The sequence below is a fragment of the Copadichromis virginalis genome, linkage group LG18 (assembly GCF_057382275.1).
Source record: "Copadichromis virginalis isolate Kocher_CV1m ecotype Utaka linkage group LG18, C_Virginalis_male_GT1.1, whole genome shotgun sequence".
Taxonomy (NCBI): domain Eukaryota; kingdom Metazoa; phylum Chordata; class Actinopteri; order Cichliformes; family Cichlidae; genus Copadichromis; species Copadichromis virginalis.
In genome coordinates, this window is record NC_140635.1 from 22,783,732 (window position 1) to 22,805,464 (window position 21,733).

The window sequence follows — 21,733 nt, forward strand, 5'->3', positions numbered from 1 at the left end:
TGGTATCTCTATCCCCAACTGTATGTCGACTTTGTCTGTTGTTATTGTTATTATTATTTGTGTTGTTGTGGTGATTCGTTTCTGCAGAGCAGAATGTGCAGGAAGGAGACAGAGAACTCACCCAAGCTTAAAGAGAGCAACAGCATCAGAGGAAAGAGGATCTGCCGCCCAGCTGCACACAGAGCGAGCCCCATCCTAGACCTGCTGAGAGAGGGGGAGGAGGGAAAGTAGTGAGAGGGAGCGATGATATGGGAGTGAAAATCACTCTCAATCGGAGGTAAAAATGTTTTGAAAGTCAGTGTGTTTGTACAACTGAAACTTCAGGTTTTATGCTTGGCGCAAAAGTATTTTAGTTGCTCCGTTTCACTTTAGCTTCAGATTTTTGACACAACTATTAGAGTCTCCTCATTATTTCACTCTAATATGATTTTGATCTTAAAAAAATGACAGATTTGTGCATACACAAAATTGGTCGAGTCAGACAATTGCCTGATGCCGTACATGACATTTAATTTCTAGAAACACATATTTGCGTATTAATATGTTTGCAGAATGTCCGGATTATGGATACAGGAAGCTTTTTGGATTCCACTTGTAGTTTAAGTGCTATTAACCAATCACCTCTGAGCAGACTTTGACACCATGCTAGTAAGCCATTTGAGTAGCGCATTAAAGAGGGAAAGCATTTGCCAAATTAACCCATTAGCTTTTAAAAAACTATTTGCATACATAAGCAATGATTAGTGGACAGAAGAGGAAGTCTCAGCCTCAGGCAACACCTCTGACAACACCAGAAATACACTAGGAAATATTCCCCCATCTCCAGAAACAAAGTCATCAAGCAATAAACAGTGGGTTCCCAGACTGATGGCATTAAAATGTAATTCTAATCAAAACCACCAACTGAAATTTTCACGTGCCACCTTTTTTATAGTTGAAATTGGGCTGAATTAGATCTTATTAGAGCTCTCTATCATCTTGAAACTCTAAAGCTCTAATGCTTTCAGAGCCTGTGGTCAATAGAATAAAGAAAAATATTTATATACTAGAGAAAAGTAAAAGTAAGCTGGTTAAAATGTGATTTCTCAACCCCTTCAGGCTGTAGAAAAATAACAGCCCTGAAGGGGTCCAATTTACAGCTGCACTCAACCACAAATTGTGCCCAGCAGTAATGCCTTGTATGGCAGGTCGCTGCTACCAGCATGTAAGTGTGAGTGTGTGAAGCAGGAAATGAGGCAAATTTTAAAGCACTTTGAATAAAAGTCCTAAAATATTAGAATATGATTTTTATGAGGTTTGTTTGAGGAAGTGAAGGTTGGCGTTTCCTTTTGTGTGCCTGATAAAAACCAGGTGACGTTGTTTATAAAACCTTCTTCAAATCTAAGCAGACCAAGTGAAATTAGTAATAACTGTGGCAAAGGAGGGCTGCATATCTAGTATGTAAAATCTAAAGCTTTTGTGCCATTTCAACACAGCAAAAAGGAAATTACTCGCAGCATCCTGCTCATTCTCTCTCCAATACAAGTACAGTACTGTGCAAATGTCTTGAGTCACCCCTCATTTATTTTGCTAGAAAACAGGAAACGAGTGCAGTGGAAATAGAAACACATGCGTCAAAAACAGAGTAACAAGCTGTTGTTAAATATTTGGTCCAACTGCCTTTATTCTTCAACACAGGCTCAACTCTTCCAGGCAAGCTTTCTTCTAATGTCTCTAAGTTTTCTTCAGGAAGAGTTCTCCAGGCGTCTTGAAGGACATTCCACTGAGTCCATTTCTCATGAGGCTTCAGTGAATAGTAGATCCATCTCTCAGGTCCTGTGTCAGGTCCCTGCTGGATTTTTTTTTCCCCTATTCCGTAAGGACATGACTTTCAGATATGTTCATGTGCTGTAGGTAGCTTTTTAAAGCATTTCACTTCATCTATTGTTCACCCATTGTCCCGTTTCTTCAAAACACCTAGTTGGCGTGAACATATTTTTATGTCTGTCAAACTATGTTATCTTTGATATTTTTCATAGATTCGACTACATAAATGAGAAAAAATCATGAATTAGGTGCTTTTATATGCTTGAAAGATCATAAAACAAACAAATAAAACCCCTTTCCTTTGGAAATGGTCACGTACAAGGACCGGACTAAGTCAGAAAGGCAATGTCCAAAAAAGATTTTTCTAGATCTTCAGAATGCCTGGAGTGCTTTTGCTTAAAAGCATGTTAAAAAACTAGAAGTCTGACTCTTTGGAAGCAAAATATAAAGAAAGATTTTCAGTTTTTTCTTTAAGATTTTTGCACAGTATTGTACATACATCCATAAGTTAAGGTAACCAAACCTGTGGAGCCCTGACAAGGAGCAGCATCAAATAGTACTGACAGAAAAACTAATGCTGACCTTCACAATGTTTCTGAATGCACAAATTTCTGATCCTTTATTCACTCCTTTCCATTTCCAGCTTACCAGTGGCAACGTAAAAAAAACCTTCCCCCAAAACAGCCTTGAACACTGAATCGCTGAAAACGAAACCTTAGGTGATCGATTTTATTTATAACAAAAAAGTAATACTGCATTACAAACACACTTCACTAGAGCTTGCATCCACGTGTTGTCTAGACAATGACCTAAGAAACGCTATTGTGTGTGAGAGCCTGTAAACTGCTTTCAATCGATGAGACAAGGAGACCTTTGAACCCTTCCTCTCCTAGAAATGGTAGGAGGCACTATGGACAGATTTGATGCAACAGCTGAGGCTTTGAATATTGTGAGTCTGGTTTGATGTACCAGACGCAGTATGAGAGAAATCTAATGTAGAAAACTGGACTGAATTCTCTGACAACCCAATGGCATCGCTCCAAAAGCTGCTGTTAGACTGGGTGAACATTTACTACCGCAGTAAAAAGGCGATTGTGGTGCAGTCCTACTGCACAACATTCAGGAAATCCTACCACACATCGGAAAAGAGCTGCTGACTTTGCCAGAGGATTTGGCTTGGTGCCCGAGGCTTCTCAGCTCAATGGTGAGATGTCTGAGATGGAGCTATGTGGTATGAAATGGAGATGAAGAGAAGTGCGTGCAGTTTGAAGAAAACACAACTACTCTATGTTTTTAAAATATATACATGTACATATTTTAAGACGGGTTAAACAGCACGGGTAAATCTAAATGATTAATTCACTTGTGGACAAAGCTGTCTCTTTAAGCATTCTTGACTACACCAACACCTTTAACTGAGGTTTCCTATCAGACTCTTTGAAGAAAGTGAAATTGTTTTGAGAAATTTGTCCAACACATCTTGATTTCAGTTAAAGTAAATTATTTATCCAAGAAATCAAAAGGCCTTTTTTGCATTTACCACGGTAACAGCAACCCATGCCAACAGCATCCCTCATGCTTAGAAAGAAGATTGTGTAACACCAGTTCAGGCTTTAATAAATTACAGGAATAATGGTTGCGCTGTGTCCTGACCATGAGAAAAGCTGAGTGAAACCTTCAAATGTATAAAACCGGAGTGTGTAGGTCTTGGAAAGAAAACCTTCCTCTTGGACTCAGTGACACCTGCCAAACTAAGCTGTCATTAAACAACTATTGAGTGTGCAATTTTTAATAGTGGGCAATCATTTCCATTTTGGACGACTGAAAAGAAGCACAGACCCCGCAGTGCCACACACTTTGAGGCATCCCATCTCTAAAGGTGGGTTAGGCCCTCGTGACGGGCTGTGACAGATTGGGGTCGAGCCGTTGGGCTCTCTGCATGTTTAAGGCCTGAACCATTGGTTGAGCTGGCTGGGTGGGTGACAAGAGATTTCTAAAGGCTTGGAGAGGGTCGTGACACTGAGGAGATTGCCCAGACTTGAAAACGGAGAGCATTGGAGAGCGCTGTATCTGAGGGCCTGGGACTGGCAGGGGCCCAACAGTCACTACCCACACCAGCAGAATACAGAGCTCCGTCTGTATGGGTGCTACATGACACACAACACTGTATGCCTATAGACAGCAGCCATTCAAAGTGTTACCAGAGGGGATTTACAACATACAGTGAACCGGTCATCCAATCACAGCAGCGAATGCTAACCAGTACCACCTTTTGTTAAGGATGAGACATCAGATGTTGTGAGCGCCTCCCTCTAAATTGCCCCTTTTTTCTTTAACAGGCACAGTTGTGTCTTGAGGAGAAAAGAGCCAGAAGACTCTAAAATGCTTCAGTGGATTTCAATGTGGATGTCCAGCTGACACATTTTCCCGATGTTGTCTGAATAGGATGCATTCTCAGAGCATTGTAAGAGCCGGCGAGGGGAGTGACAGAGATGCAAAGGAAGCTAACAGGCGAGCCTGGCAGACCTACATCATGTGAGTCTGCTGACTGCACTCATGATCATCATGATGCAGGCAGGAAGGGCCCCTTCCCCCCCGTCCCAAATCTCCTTCAGGTTTTCAGTTGGTAGGACACTTGGTTGTTAAAAAAGCAGGAAAATATTAGCTCCTGCTGCAGTTACATGTAAATGTTTGCATGCGCAACGTGGCAACTTTACGCCTGCAGCACCTCCGTCATGCTACATGTTTCATATGCTCCAAAGGTTTATTTAATCAGGCCAGGTTGGGACCAGTGTGACTGTCATGAACATGTGCGCCACATCACAAAGTGCAGTACTTTGCAAAAAAGTCTTCAGCAAGCCTTTATTTTTTTATATTATGATTCCAGGCAGCCAGAGTGTCTGTCATATTTGAGCAAAAGTTCTCCGTGCTTTCTAAAAAGGTCTTTCACTCATTTTCAGTCCAGTCCTTGTACCCGACCATTTTCAGAGGAATTTGTTTGTTTGTTTTCTTTCTTTGTTAAACTCCTTAATACTGACTTATTTGTGCATAAAGAAGATACTATCTCAAGGAATTTTTAGTTAAATCTACAAAAAAAGTCTTAAGATAGGTGACTCAGTTTGATAAAAAGAGTGATTCTCAAAGAGCCATTAATCAAAAACTTGGCAACTGTGGGACAAAAGAAAACAAAAGAATTTTTAACTGAGGGTTATAACATTAAAAAATGGGACAAAAGCCAGCAAAGACCTGAACAGGACCTGACAGAAGTATCTCGGCCTTCAGTTGATCTACCTTTCATGACAAATGCTCTCAGTGGAGGATTGGCTATCATGGGTTCCTTCATTAGGAAAGGAAACAGGGAGAAAATGCTGAGGTATGCCAAATTACATATGAACTGGTCTGCAAATCAGTAGCAACAGGACTGAAGAATTAAAAATTGAAGGTTTTGATATAATCTTTTGTCAATATGTGCGGGAGAGAAGAGGACAGAGGTCCACCAGTATGTGTCTACAGCCATCTGTACCACATGGTGAAGGCTCTGTCTTGGTTTCGGGCTGTATTTCAGCCAGTAGTTGTTGGGAATCTTGTCAAACTTGATGTATGTTCAGATTTTGATCCACCGTGCAGCACCATCTGCAAAGTGCCTGAATGGCAACATCTTAACTTGTCAGCTTGACAATGATCCCAAACACACTGCCAAAGCAGGAAAAGCAAAGCTGGATAGAAAAACACACAGTGAAAAACTATCAGTCATGGATTAGCCTCCCCAGAGCCCAGACATCAACATTATTACAGCAGTGTGGGATCATCTTGACAGAGAATGGAAAAACAAAGTCATTTTATCAGCTGATGTTACAGATAGTTGGACTATAATCACTGAACACTGAGTTCGGTGAAATTATGTCTCCAGAAGACTTTCTCATGTTTCCAGCTGACTTTTTTTAAACTGTAAAACTCCAAAATAATAGCCATCATTTAGCATGAGAAAATAAGGGTACCGTACAAAAAGTCTGCCTTCTGTTTCACGAGCAAATAATAAATGTAACATGTTCCATGAAATAACTCAGTTTGATTTCTGATTATAGTAACGTAAAGATTAGTTTCACAGCTTTGTATATTTTTAATAATCTATCTTCACATTGATGAGACCGAGTTGATAGAATTTAGGACTGGAGAAGTATGAACATGTCTCACTAACTCCAGAACAAAACAGATTTATGTTCTTCCACTGCAGCAGGGTGGAAGCTAGCTGCAGGCAGCTTGTCAATAATACACCGTATAGCCAATTAATGCAATTGATTTCTGTGTTTGTGTTATGAAAAATTTGAAGTTCATATTTGTTTTCACAGTAAAAGAAAAAAAAATCACTTCATGCTCAACATTTGACTGAACCTTCAGGGTTTGAGGTCTTCTTTCACTTTCTGAGTGATGTAAAATCCAGGCGTTAATATTATTTCCTTTTTTTACAGCAATCTGCAAAATCTTGAGATGACATGAGGAAGCAGCACAATCAATGTCTAGCAACGTAACATAGTTTAAGAATTGGCCCGAGGACAGAAACTGTGGCAGTTTTACAGAAACGAGTCAAACTGTCTGCCGCGTGTCTCCTACTGCGAACCGACAGCAAAAGGTGATTCCTGTTCTCCCCTTCTTCTTTAATCATATCTCACAAAACCATTACCTCCAGAGAGCAGCCGAGTGAGGAGCGGAATAACAGCTCCGGATGAGTGACAGACAAAGTGGTGAGAGGAAAAAGACGAAGGAGAGAAGAGCGAAAGAGGAAGGTCATTTTATCAGCATTATGACAATAACACACTGCCACGGTGGAAGGTCTAAAAACTGCCTCAGTAACTCTGTAAGTCTTTTTCATTTAATGTTTGTGCAAAAAACAACAAAAAAACACTGAGGCCAGTCTATCCTGGAGACTCTGCTCACTCGAATCCAACTTTTCCTAAGTAACTGCAGAGAAAAGAGTAAAAAATCCAAATTGCATTGTTGATGTCGGACCATAAAAGAGGCAATAAAACCAGAGAGCATGAACATTAATTACTCAAGAATTTAAAACAACAACAAGGAAGAAAAAGAAAATCTGGATCAAGTATTCAAAAGCCTTCACACTCAGTGTGCCTGTGTGGTCACTGATTATACTCAGACCAGCTAATGACTCACTGCTCTGGCCTGGGCTTCAGCTGCAGAGAGGACACTGGAAAGCTGCTGGTCCCTCCGATTCAAGATTACACACTCCATCCTCTCACACTGACACCATTGATCTCACTGGTGCTGGGACGGGGGTTATTTAAAACAGCTCGATAACACGCTCAGGAGAGGCCGAGGTAAAATTTGACTAGATGTGTGTCCAGTAAAGTGGGAAAAGGCAATTTAGATCAATCTGAAGGATCCTTGACGCACAAGTCCAGTGAGATAGACACAGAGAAGTGTAATGACTTAGGTCAGGACTCGGCTTTGCACAAGTGTAAGTAGGTTACAATCTGTAACTTTACTCTTTCCGTGTGTGTGTGTGTGTGTGTGTGTGTGTGTGTGTGTGTGTGTGTGTGTGTGTGTGTGTGTGTGTGTGTGTGTGTGTGAATTATTCAGTGAGACAACATGCAGCAGGTACCAAAGAGGAAATTTACTGTCGTGATGTTTAATGTATGTGTCGCCAGTGATTTGTAGGTACCTGAGAGAGACTGACAGCTCTTATACCATCCATCTGTTTCCTACCTTCCTGTAGTGTTATTAAGCTGCTGTGGAGCTGCACTCAACAGACCTGCAGCAGATGATCTCAGATATGCTCATTTTCTCTCTCCACCTCTTCATTCTCAGCCTCTTTCTGTCACTGCCATATGTGTGTTGGTGTGTGTGTGTGAGAGAAAGAGAGAAATTTGGTCAGCCAGCTGCGAGTTGGACAAAAAAGTCCATTTAAATGCATTTGATTAACATACGAGGGAGACGCATTATTTATAAGTGTGTGAGAGTGGAGCATTGTAAGGTAGCTTTCAGAGGAAAATAAAGACCAGCAAACAGCAGATTCTGTGTAGAGTCAATCACTGCTCTGAAGCAAATGCATCAAAATATATCAACATCAGAGGAGAAATATTGTGACTGTAAAGTCTGTAAATAATGGAGAAGAATTTGCTTGTAGATTCCAGAAGACTTCAGGCCAAATGATGAAAAAATGAATAAAAATCTTGAGATAGAGACTCAAGATTTGTAGGTACAAATCTCACTATCTCACTATGACTGGCTACAGTACTGTGCAAAAGTCTGGAGTCGCCTCTTATTTCTTTATGTTTTGTTAGAAAAGGGGGAATATTTGTACTGATTTATTAAAACGTGCAAACCTACAGCATAGAAGGCAAAAACAGAGTTTGTATAATTGTAACAAGCCTGAAGTAAATACTTGGTCTGACCACTTTAATTCTTCGACACAGATTTGTCTGTAGTCTTCAGGAGTAGTGCTCCAGGTTTCTTGAAGGATGTTATATTGAGACCATTGCTGATGAGGCTTCAGTGAACAGCAAACGGATCAACTGAAGAGCCAGATGCATCTCTCAGGTTCGGTGTCAGGTCTTTGTTGGAAATACTCTTCATCTGCTATGGCGAAGTTTTCATAGTTTTTTAAGGGCACGTTGCACACAGTGCCAAGTTTTCAGCTAATAACTCTTTGGAAATCACTTTGTTGTTCCAAAAAGTACCATGTCAAGTCTGTGTTATCTTTTGTAGATTCAACTTAAGAAACGTTAACAAATTACATGTTTGGTGACAGGCTTCTAATAAAAAAATAGTCCCTAAAGATACAATCTTAAATTGGTTTGTTGCTAAGTTGTCTGTCTATATCTATGTGTAAGAGCAACAGTGATTCATCCCTTGAGTCGGGTGCCTTTTTTATGCTTGACTCTTCTGATAATGGTCACGTACAAAGACTGAAAAGGAGTGAAAAAGCAGCCAAGGAATAGCTGAATGAATGACCTTCAGAAAGCCTGGAGAACTATTGCTCAAGAGCACTTTATACAACTACGAGAAAGTCTAAATGCTTGGAAGCAAAATGCACAGAAATGAGGGGTGGTTCAAGGCTTTGTACAGTTAAGTAAGTAAGTTTAAATAATTACATTTTGCTGTACTTGGTACTAATTAGATACTTGCTGTACCAAATAAAACTTACTGAATCGTAGTTTCAGCTTGAAATCGTATCATTTTTTGCTATTTGTGACATTTGCCAGTGCGCTAACTTGATACTTTTTACTTTTTCCTCATGTTTCTGATATTCAGTCTCTGTCCATCTCTGTCCATTATCAGGCTAATCCTCCATTAATAACACCATCTCTCTGCTGCTTGTTGCTGAGATTAAAGCAAAATAAAAACACAGGCACAAAACCAGCAATGAGCTAAAATAGGCTGCAAACAGCACCTTTCACGTTACAGTCCTTTATTCCGTTTTATCATAAAGAAAGAAGCACCTTTACACACGGAAATGTTTTGTAAGTCAAATGAGTAATGATTTAAAGGTCAAAGGTCAAATATAAGCATCGAAAGGCTGTTAGCATGCTGAAGCCTGCTGTGTCTAAAGGAGAGCACAGGTCAAAGGTGAAGCCTCTGAGGTTGGCTCTGAGGAACAATGCTAACAAAGGATCAGGTGCTACCTTCTGTAGTATATTGAACCTCCACACATTCACGCCCTCTGTGTACGCCTTGCATCATCGGATCTACCGTAAACAGACCGCCGTTTATGACCACAGTTCAGTTCTGCAGCCAGAGGTGGTCAGAAAAGTGAGTAGCTGTGAAATGAAATGGAATAATAGACCCACACGCTGGTGGGACATCATCCAAGAAGATTCCTCGTCTTTAATGATGTGCTGAGTCTGTGGAATATCAACTAGGCGAGGAAAGAAGAAGGGAAGAGTATTGTCCTCCAAGTGTTTGTCACCAGTGCCAAATGCCTGGAGAGTCTTGAGCCATCAGCTTATTCTCACATCAGCACTTAACAATAACAGCAAAGAATTGCTGAATGGACATATTTCAAACAGGGGGGACGTTACACATCACAACATAACTGCATTAACCAGCGAACGTGTGGAAGATATTCTAATCTCTGTGTTGCGGGGCTGTTAAAACTTCCGTGCTGCCTTCAAGACCTTCTCCTCATCCATCTGTGAAACCAAACATTTGTCTTCCACCAGACCTTCGAGGAGAGCCCCTGGCCAAAGACAAAGAGAGGGCCCTTCTCTTTGTGTGGGTGAGCTGTTCAGCTGTGGTCCCATCTAGGCTTGTAATGATTGGTTTCGTGGGTTGCTTTAGTCCCTCCCAGTCTATAGACTGAATTTGATTGATGGATTGGCTTGCCCAATCCCCCTTGGGTTTTGGCTGCTGGGTGCACAGGCTGCGAGAGGGTTTCAATATTCCGCAGAGTGACGGAGTTCGACAATATCCCAATCCAAGGACCTCAAAACACTGAGTATTCATTTCTCTTGCACTATTTCCCAAGTGTTTGCAGTTAGGTCCCCGAGCTCTGAGATTTGGGAGCTGTCCAGTGCTGAAAACAGACAGTTTTTACAACATTCACTGTAAAGTCATTGTTAGTCCACAAACCTATTCCCCTTCTGGCTCCACACGGACCACAAAGCCCAAAGAGATCGTTAAAGCTCCCATTTTGGTTCACAGCTTAGTTCACAGATGAGTCCGTTGCTTATAAAATCCAGGTTAAAAAACATCAAAAAGAGGTTTAAAACACTGCCCATCACATTCTGAGCCAAACAAAATCAGAACCTTTTAATAGATGCACAATCATACAGCAACAAGCCCGTGGCTCTCTCCAAGTTAAGCTTATTTTGATCATACCTAAGCCGCTATAAGCGCAAAGCTGGTGCTCATTTGCATTTATATAGTCTCATTCTGTTAGCTATTAACACTGTATTAGTGGGGAACTAGAACCCATAATCACCTAAGTGACATATTAGAGTTGGCACTTTCTAACCATAGAGAATAAAATCAAACCTTGACTGAGAATTACCTTTGGCTTTCACTGACAAATATGCCAGCAGCAAGGCTCTTGAAACAAATTCACATGAGCTGAGACCAGCATGGCTTTTACTAATGATTATTTTCATCAGAAAATAACACACACAAAAAAGAAACACAGCAGTTTCATTGATTGCCCACTGAAACCCAAAGATATTGACTCTGCAGTTCTATAACATCTGGAAAAACAGTGATGTTTGTCACTCAGCTACAAATAACTTAGTGATTGTTTCAATAATTCATTTTTGTCTCCACAGAAACTGCAGAAAAACACTGAAATGCTTCTGCAGATTGTTTATTTTCCCCAGCCAAACTACAGAAATTCAGCTCATGTTCATACACAAGACAAAAAAAAGCAGAAAAATGCTCACATAAAGCTGGAACTAGTTTTATGCAATGATTAATCACACTCTAGCATCTCTAAAAGCATTGCATATGAGCCTCTTTTTTTCCATCTTCCACTGATGCAAAGTGGCTCCTTAAATTGCAGACTGCTCACAGAGAAATGCACGATAAACAATACAGAGGCTGAATGAGTGCAAAGTTTGCAGCAAATAGACAGCGAGGCAGCTGAACTGAGCTCGTACTCTATTTTAGAATCAGACCCCTTTCTTCCTCACAACACCGCTCTCTGATCCCTCTGCTCGTATGAGTGCACTCATCTACATACACACTTCAACACGCAAACATACACGCAACTACTGCATGCGTGCCAGGGCTCATGGATGACTCACACACACATACACAATCTCTCAAGCACACACACACAGATCCGGACAGGATGAAAAATGCATGCTGTAAACTTTCAGCTGAGCCTCTTTGCCTCATTCCTCACTTTTCTCTTCTCGCCCTGTAAGCACCACTTCTCTGCCTCTCTGTAGCCTCTTGCAAACATTTTCCTGAGCTCCTCTATAACGTGTCGTTGCCTAGTTAACCTCGTCCTGCTTTGTGGCACTGACACACAGCTGGTGGTGGGCGCACTAACAAGGCAAAAGAAGAAAAGACTTGGACTCCTCCAGGCTGAGGCGGTGAATGGAAACAGAATGGGCTTTATTGGGCTGCAGGGGCTCTCATATTCTCAGACAATACAGCTCATTCGTCAAGGTGACTTAAACTGTTCTCCTCCTTCACTGTGATTTGTACATGCCAGTGTTTGTTTACAGAGGGGGCACTCATCAATATAAAACCCTCTAAGATCTGTTCACCTACTTGGCACCAGGCAATCCATCTTTTTACCGACACTTTTTTTTTGTTGCTTCATTTTTCTTCTCGCATATTTTCAGCAAAGCAAAGCAAAGTTGGCACGGGGTACTTCAGTGTAAAGATAACATACTGACAAGCAGACCCTGTGATCATTAGTAACTCAGATTCCACGGAGGATCTTTGATGTCAGGCGCAGGTGACAGCTCTGGAGATGGACCACGAGATCTGATTTTGGCAGTCACTCAGCACATGTTGTTTGCTCACCAAAAGCCTCTGATTTACATAATAGATTTCACAAACACCTGTTCAAGAGCTCGGATGCGCTTCTACAATTGCATCACCGGTAGAAGGCGTCTTCACCTTCTGGTTTCCTTTCTTTCTGACATCTGTAGATTAAGATTTAAGAAGGTTTTTTGCGCCCGTGTAAACCAGTTCTCGTGATATGAAGACAAGCTCTCCTGAGATGAAACCATGTAATGGGCACGCTAACGAGGTTACTCGCTGAGTTGATGATTTATGCATGAACATACATGGGTTGTAAATATAGACCAATATTAAAAGCTTTGACCTGTAAATAATTAAAGATATCCCAAACGGGTGCGATTTGCGCGCCTCTCAGAAGCTGACGGTGTGATCGAACAGGAAGGCATTGATTGGTCCACAAGAAAAAAATACTTTAATACTTTCTGGTATTGTATTTGCATATAATTAGAGCAATGTGAGAAAAATGTACCCATGTTTTTTTTTCGGGTTTTTTTCTTCTAGCTGCTCTAAAAGTACGTTTTTTAAGCCAAGAAACGCACACTTCAAAGCATCTTCCCGCAGCAGAGCGGTCTCAGCCGCCTCCGGCTACCCGGCGACTTGAGACATGACACACTGACCAAATGACTGATTTCATAAAGCATGCAAGCGAAAAACATTTTATTCTTGCCTTTTTCTCTCTCTCTCTCTCTCTTACCGTGTCTACCGAACCAAGGTTCGCCTCAGTAGTGCAGTCCTAGGGAAAGCAAAGCTTTGCGCCTCAGATCAGGTGCTCTCCAAAGCTCCCCGAGGGGTGCAGAGACGGCGAACGACGGAACAAGGGTGAAACAGCACTTTGCAGAGGCAGAACAGAGACCAGGGCGAGTGTCTGCACAAGCGCTCCGGATCTTACTTTTCACTCCTTCAACATTATCCTCTCCTCACTGAGCAGCAGCCTATGCGCCGGTCATCCCGTCAGACGCCGATTTGTGCCAGATCGGAGCAGGAGCACTCACACAGAAAGAGAAAGAGAGAGAGAGAGAGCGAGAGAGAGACAGCAAGGTGCTCCCTCCGTCCCCCCTCCTCGCCAGCAGCAACGCCGAGGGAGAGAAGCGGAATCGGTCTAAACAAAGAGGCAAGCAGTGACGGGCAGACGGTTCCAGCGCCCCCCATTCAAAGAGTGGGGATAGGGTGGCGGTGTGGGTGGGTGGGAGGGATTGAGGAGAGAGTGGGGGGTGAAAAGAGGAGAAGGGATGTAGTTTATGTGACCATAATCCGATTCCTATATAAACCTCCGAGGTTGATCCGGGGTCTGCGAATTAAATTTACCCGTAAGCTCACAGTGACAGTCTGACCATCAGTTAACCCCCACCCACCCCAACACCCTCGTGTCACCTCGTGTTTCCACACATTTAATGGAAGAACTTGTGTGCTTACGCGTATAACCCCCAGGCCACCTATTATAGACAAGCTGGGGCTCTTGTCCGTTTAATTAACGTTTGCAGGGTTTGACCGTAATGCTGAGCAATGTTAACTGTTAACCGGCTGCATCAGACAAATCTCCCAACCTGGCAACATCTCACTGCTGCAACGTTGTGCGCACAAACCCAGCAGCAGTCGGCGGTTTGTTGCTGATGGCAGCTCTTGGCCATTGGGGCTGTCTGACCACAGGTCCAGCTCCTACACTGATTCCTGTCAGTGATCAAGTGAGAAGAGCAGTTCACTCCTCTTTGTTATTCATCATACTGTAGGTCTGCAGTCTGTTGCTCCGTGCTCAAGATGGTTTTGAATTATGCATCTTCCCTTGTGTAATGCAGGCGTTGGTTTTCGAATCTTAATCGAGCCACTAATCATGATAATCACGATGACTGCGAAAAAAGTCTGTATATACTCTGTTTGATTTCATTCATTTATTCTTATAATAAGATTTGGAGAACTGAGGGGATTTACGGAGCTGGCGTGCGCACAAAAACTTCATATTTCAGATTTATCTGCGTGGAATTGAGGCCTTAAATTAGAGCATTAAACAAGTAATAAAGAATATGAGTTAATTTTTACCTTCATATAATAAAGATTGTGTAAAACAGCGTGTTTCAGTTTGACCATGCAGAAATAACGACTGTTTTGATTTTTTTCAGTTTAAATATTTCACCTGTGAGTTTGTGCTACCTGCTTAAAACTACTTAAAGTAAATCAAATTTTGTTCTGGCATCTTGGGGATAGCAAACGCCAGTAAACACACCATGAATGTATTCTAATATTAGATCATTGCAATAATAAGTAAACATGCAAAGCCAGCAGACATGGAGCAGCATCAGCATTCATGTAGAGTACAGCAACCACATAATGAATGCAAGTTTAATATTTGTGATTTGGGCTCCACCCATTCCTGAAGAAAATATCTGACTGTGAAGCTGATAAATACTTAACAACAGCCGTTTTTATCCTTGGGCTAAGTTTGATGTGATAGCAAACAAACACAAGTAAATGTGAAAATGAGCATTTTTTTCAAATGTTCCATTATTTGTTTGGGGATAGTTTTAAGAAAAGAAAAGAAAAGAAAAGGGAAAATGACAAAAGAAGAAAAAGAAAAATGAAGCCAACTCAAAGAACAAGTCCCAAGAACTGCAGTTCATAAGAGTTACACTTGGGCCCGTCTCCAAACTAAGTCAAACCCACAGTTCCTCACCCCACAGTGTAAAACTGCCAGATTTCACAGCAGAAATAGACATTTTTAAAATCTTGTCCAAGTAGCAGTTTTATTTACTTGGTCTGAGTTATTTATATACAGTGTTGTTAAAATGTGCTTGCCCCCTCCCTGATTTCCTGTTTTTTGTATGCTTGTCACAGATTTAAATATTAGACAAAGATAACAACTTCTCATTTGTAAATGAAGGTTTTTATTATTAAGGGGAAAATAATAAAAGGCTCGAGATTAAGCATAAGTAAGGGGTTGGCAGGAGTGACAGGTGCCCAGTGTGCTATACTCACACTGGGTAAAACAGTGACTGGAGGCTATAGCATAACCAAAACTGTTGAAATCTTGCTGCCTCTAGAGTGGTTGCTTCACAGATGAAGACCAAGTCTGCAACTACTAACACTCAGCCGCCATCTTCAAAGTGACTTTAGTGCATCAAGACAGCGATAAATAAGACAGAATCAGTCTGCCATCAGTCTGCGACAAATGAGGTCATGTTGGCAATTACATGCAATCTGTTTGTGATGATTAATTGTGATCAGTTGCTAAAAATCACAAATGGCATAAACCTGATTGCATTCAAAGTCCAACCAGAACCTCATAGATGTGAAGCAGAAATTGAGAAACTCCCCAAATTGTGACGTAGTTGCTGCAGGGCTGAAATTTAACAAATGCCACAGAAGCTCAGCAGGTTTACTTTCATAAGAATATAAACAGAATAAAACCAGTTGGCAACCAGCGGAGTCGAGCCCCCTGCAACGAGACGTATGACAGATGAGTTGCGCTCATCTGATTCAGATTGATTGCAACCTGCTGAAAATCTGTCTGCGTTTATAAATTAGACCTCAAAGTATTTTTAGTTTCAAAGTTTATTATCATATGCGCAGTAATTAATCATGTCTCTCTGTGCAGTCAAACTTTTTCTTTGCTGTCCACAATAGATGCCAAAAAGAAAACAATCCACATATAAAATAGAAAAATGAATGATAATTAAAAACAATTTAAACAGCAATTATAAAAAGGGCGTATGAGAAATACAACAGATATATAAAAGATTTAAAAAAGGAAACTATACAGACAAAATAAAAGAATGTGAGCCGTGATAAGCGATTCAAATATATTAACGCAGTTTCGCTTGTCAGTCTGTTTCAGAGTGGTTGCAGTCAGACCACAACAAAGTTGCCTCCCTCCTGTGCCGTCTTGGGATCGAAAGGGTTCACCAAAGAGTTGTGTTGTTGTTGGTCACTGCAAGTACAATCAGTCACTTGGAGGTTGCCCCCACCCACAGAAGAAGAAGGAGGACAAGAAGAAGAAGTTCGAAGGACTCAGCTGTTTCATTTTTAATTTCTTTGGTTTAAGCCAAAAAAAGCATTGTGTTTAATAACACAATGAATTATGGAAGCTCTAGCTTTAGCTGATAATGCCCCATTTTCACTGTCGCACATAAATGCAAAGCCCAATGTTTCAAAGTTGTTTTCCATTAATGGTTGACATCATAGTGATGTCTATCTTTAATGTTAAGTCTGTGGGCATGAGCAACGACTGCAGCCTGTGAAGTTTGGGCTTTAGGAGCTTGTTATGCCTTAATGAATTAGCTACTGGAGTGTAATGTACCTGTCATTAGGAACTGTCCTCTGATTACAGTCCCAGACTCTGAGATAAACTCCTCTAACCTTATTTAACACTCAACATCCTCCGGTTCCTCTGACGGAGGATCTAAAAATGAATCTAACTGATGTCTACAAAGAAGGGACGCGCTATAAAAAGACATCAAAGTGTCGTTTGAAATGTCACTGAGAAATGTCGGTTAAAGGGAACTGTGAAGTCAAAACGAGATCTGGAAGCCTGAGAAAACCTTCAGAGAAAACTGGATGTATGCTGGGCAGGAAGACAAAACAAAGCATGCCTCCAAAGGAGATGAACGTTTGGCTGGCACGGGAGAGGCAGCTCACTGTACCAAACAAACAAAACCCACGCAGAGGAGTCATCAGAAGGACACGTTACCTGCGACCTCATCAGAAGAGTTGGAGAAGAAGAGGAAAGAGCGGGCAAAAGCCCATAAATCTAGAGTGGAAGCACTCTGCTGGCAATGAAAGCGGCGATATACAGTAATGCCAAATCACGGTTACTAAGTAATCACTTAGCGGGCGGTTAGATGAATGGGTCGGATGGCTTTTATGTGTCTTTCGCCTCGGGGGCCGTATTTATATCATTTTACGTATTTTTATCATTTACAGAAACAACAGCCGTCTACCACCGCTTCTGAAAATGACACTGATCAGAGGTTTGGGAATGACAGAGTAAACCAAAACAGTGAGCTGAAAGATGCTAAAAACTCCACGGAGCTCGGGGGGACTGCAGATTCAAGTACACAAAGACTTTTCATCTATTGTTCCTATCAAATTTTAATTGGAGCACCTTCAAAGGGAAATAGGGATAAATTTGGATGTCAAGGGATTAAACATCCATAAAATGTGTTGAAAGCGGTGCTTCCTAACATCAGATGGTAAGGTAGTGATGCATAAACACGAGTCATTTGAAATATAATGCGGTGCTTTTGCAATGAACTTCACACCTGCGTAGAGATGACTCTTCAGTTTATGCCTCTGTGTGTTTCCACTTATACTTCCAACACTGAGGAATTCAGAGCTGCCTGAGCTGTAAACAAGGCGTATGAGTGTACAAGGAGAGGTGTGTGTCAGCCCCAAATTGATCGTCTGGAACAGAAGCCGACTTTAGATCTACACAGTACGGCTGTACCACAGAGGCAAGGGAGCTCCAAATAACATGAAATTATTGCTTTTGTTAAACAGTGTAGTCTTAAAACGCAGGGGCACTTTCTGCATCTCCTTCCCGGACTGATGCAAAAGCTTTTCCTTTTTGTTGTCAACACAAAACTCTACAGCAGAAGCGCTGCACGTGACAACAAGCCCTGCGAATGTGAGTTCATTCAGCCATTCGAACACCTCGTCATGCTCTCTTGATGTCTATGTGTTTGTTTTTGTTTCACGATGAGGGAACAAAATACAAAATAAAAATCCAAAATCTCCACAAAAAAGCTGTGTTACAGTCATATTTAATCTGGTTTAGAGTGTACACGTGGCTGCATCCGTGTTAGTTCCTGCTTTACTCATGGTGGCTTTCAAACACAATGCTGTGTTTTGTAAAAGATTTATGAGACAGGAGAAAGTGCATGGAAATTTCAGTCAGACTCACACGCATACACAAACACACTTACACACATACACACTTATGGATCCAGTAAAATAAAATAAACTCCTGATCCAGTTGCTGTGTTTATTTTACAAGCGGACACATTTATAGACGTTCTCATCAGCGCTTTGAGACTGATGGAAAAATAGAGACGGGCTAAACTGTGGGGGATTCATCAAGCTCTCAGTGCATCTCAGATTCCCTCAAAACATGACAGGAGGAGGAGCAGAGAACCGCAGAAGCACCGCTCTGAGAGTTTTTACTGCAGATGCCTTTGGGAAGTGCTACAGGGAGCTCTGAACATGTGTAAGATCAGCCCACCAGAACTAACATTGCAGGATTAAACTGTTTGCCTTGTGCTGTTTTTTGATTGGTTCGTAGCCACTCTGCTGCAGGAGAGGAGATGCAATAAAGACCAAATATATCAAATTATATTTATTCATAGTCAGAAGCAAAACTAGACATCTGAGTCTGGCTCTGCTTAAAGTTTACAGTCATAGAGAACAGATATGCTGTGGTGGTGGACACAGGCGGCAATTCATGCACATGCAAGCCCGAAGAAGGCTCATCCTTAATGTGAGCTGTGACTTTTAGAAATGTCAGGCGCCTCACCAAACAGACAAACAATGTCAATCACTCTCCAGCAAGGGGGCAGCCATCCGCGCACAGTGGAGAACACACAGCACACAAGGGAGGTCGGATGAGGATGCTGAGACAAAAAAGACTTCTGGAAAGCTATTACAGCATCTTCACTGGAGCAAAATGCCACTTCCAAGTAACGCAGGCTGCCCTCAGTAGGAAGGCAGCCTGCGTAATGAAGCTTTCTGTAGCATCATGGCTTCTCCACGCACATGTTTGCCTATTATTTGCTGGCCTTGCTGATAATGAGAGGAGATCAAAGAAAACCACATAAAAAGATGGAAAACAGGATACCTCCCAGTCAGGAGAAATATAAACTGAGCTAGATTTTACAAACTCCAGTGTCTGTGCTGATGGGGCAGTTGTTCAGGCTTGATTTAGCCACCCTGCTAAGTTTAAATGTTTCCGAGCCCAGCAGGCCCATCTGGGCGGCAGCAGGGCAGTCATGGAGGAAGTGCAGGAGACGAGGTTGGCAGCGGAGCTAACCACATGTAATACCCCCATACCGTCTAACCACAGGGCCCTTGGTTTATGTTTGCTTTGGCCTAATTTTCCCTTCGTTCATATTTTATGTTTTCTCCGGAGGCTTCACTGAAGAACTTTTCCTTTAAAGGCTTGAGGCTGAGTTTCTAGAAAAGCAGACATGCATGCACTGGGTTATAATTTGAAGCACTGAGAGAAAGGTTTACAAGAGTTTTGTTTCTTTTCTCTTTTTTTTTTTTTGTCTTTCTTTTACAAGAAACATTTTATGGGAAAAATGTAGAAAGAGAGCAGATATGACATAAACAAAATGTCCCCAATATCACAGCAAAATAGACACGCCGGTCCACCGTGTCCATTTCACGCTTTGCATCTCCAAAACGTGAGATGGACATGCATGCAAAAGATGCTTTACTAGCAGGGGGAGATAACTTATTAAAAGCCAGAAAGTCGGTAGTGAGCAAAAAACATATGAAGTACATTCCCTGTCTCTTAATTCCCAGGAACGATTAAGCTAGGCAGCTAATGTGTATTTACATGTAAATGTGTTAGTAATTTCTGTTTAAAGGCTTTCCTGAGATTATTTTGTGCTTCAAATAAAATATCTCCCTCTACTGTTACTGCAAATTACTTCTGCATGCATGTACATTTCACATTTTGGAGAGGCAAAGCGTAAAATGGACACACGTGTCTATCACATGCTTTGCCGTGATATCGGGTTCCCCCAGAACAAACAGCTGTGTTCATAATTTTACATAACCTGGCAGAATTTGTGATTTTTGTGATTTCTTGGGGTCATTTTTATGTGTATATAAATGAGAATACCTAACTTTTCTTTCCTTAAGGCTAGTGGTTGGGTGAACAATTGTGGTTGTCCTCTTTAAATCATAATGAGAAACTACCCAAATATTTTATTATTACCTCATTTAAGATCAACGACAACTTGAAGTCTTTTGTGGTAGTTATGCTGCCCTCACGACACGTGACCATGTGAAGCTAGACAGCTAGCGAACAAAATAGAGGAGATCTTCCACACAAGGCTTGCTTTTCTTGCTTTTAATGAAGATCCTTTAAAGCCTTATGTCTCTCAAGGCTTCTCCTTGCTAATTCTTATTTGTAACTGAAACATACAGAAAATGAAAATAAATTGCTAGCTAATACATATCTTAATGACAACTTACTGATTAGCCTAGCTTAACACGTGCGTTACATTAGCATCACAGTTCACTCCATGTAAACACATATAAAAGTTATCTCTGAACATATTAATACTCACAAAGACGAACGTTTCCCAAGGTACAAGCGTGTAGGGCACTCTTAGCGTGTACATGAACTCGTTCACTCTTTTAATACTGCCGAAACACTTTTCACGGCATTAACGGAGAAAATACGTCAAAGATACGTTAATGATCAGAGCGCTCCCTCGCTCCCATTTCCGCACATACAATACAAAGATCGCTTGTGATAACGATGTCTCACTCTGAGCAAATTACAAACCCATACATTTTAACTGTTTTTAGCATGAATCACTTATAATATTTCTTAACTTTGAACTTATTTATCACTTTGCTTATGTAACTTAATCAGACTATGCACTAACTACTGACTTTTGACCAAAAGGCATAACACTCCCCGCTTGATATACACACATTATATCACAATAAACATCAATACAACATATTCAAACATCATTTAGCATTGAAGAATATTCATTCAGTCTCTGCAAGCAAAACAACAATCTCTGAAACTGCTCTGAGAAACATTTTAACAGTCCCATCTTTTACAGTCCGCACTTCCACTTTTCGGACCTTCTTGTCGCTGCTGGGGAATGTTTTTACTATTAGTCCCATGGGCCATTCGTTCCTGCTGGCTTGGGAGTCCTTTAGCAGGACCACATCTCCTTGTTTGACATTAGGTCTAGTCTCTGTCCATTTTGCACGACTTTGTAAGGTGGACAAATATTCTCCTTTCCACCTTTTCCAAAAGGTATCAGCAAGGTGTTGAACATGTTTCCATTGTTTCCCAAACAACTGCCCTGATGAAAAGTTCCCAAGTGGAGCAGACACAGCACTCATCTTCTGCGTTAGTAGCGCTGCTGGAGTGAGTACTGCAGGACTGTCAGGGTCAGTGGATATGGGGACAAGAGGCCTTGCATTAATAATTGCCATCACCTCGGCCATGAAGGTGCACAACACTTCATGAGTAAGACGTGTTTGTTCAGTTCGTAACAACATTGCATCCAGAATGCGCCTGGCAACGCCTATAAGGCGCTCCCATGAGCCTCCCATGTGAGACGCATGAGGGGGATTGAAAGTCCAAACACCCTCTCTCTTGCAGGTACTTTCCTACCGCTTTGTTCCCGGAGTTTAGGTTTAATTCCTTACAAGCGCCCACAAAATTCGTGCCTCTGTCTGAGCGCAGAAACTTGGCTGGGCCCCG

General features: G+C 41.5%; 1 protein-coding gene across 3 annotated transcripts in view; it reads right to left on the reverse strand.

Moving 5' to 3' along the window:
- The window catches only part of LOC146687841 (neurocan core protein-like), a 108,161-nt gene that overhangs the window by 33,245 nt on the left and 53,183 nt on the right, over window positions 1–21,733 (reverse strand). Inside the window, exons 1-2 of one of the 3 annotated variants that reach the window (XM_085438473.1) lie at window positions 12,983–13,419; window positions 122–204 (exon numbers count right to left, since the gene is read on the reverse strand). In XM_085438473.1, the coding sequence (XP_085294599.1) occupies window positions 122–194 (73 nt within the window). In that variant the 5' untranslated portion in view covers window positions 195–204; window positions 12,983–13,419. Of the gene's footprint in view, window positions 1–121; window positions 205–12,982; window positions 13,420–21,733 lie in introns of those variants that run through there. The other 2 variants (XM_085438472.1, XM_085438474.1) reach the window with 2 other exon arrangements.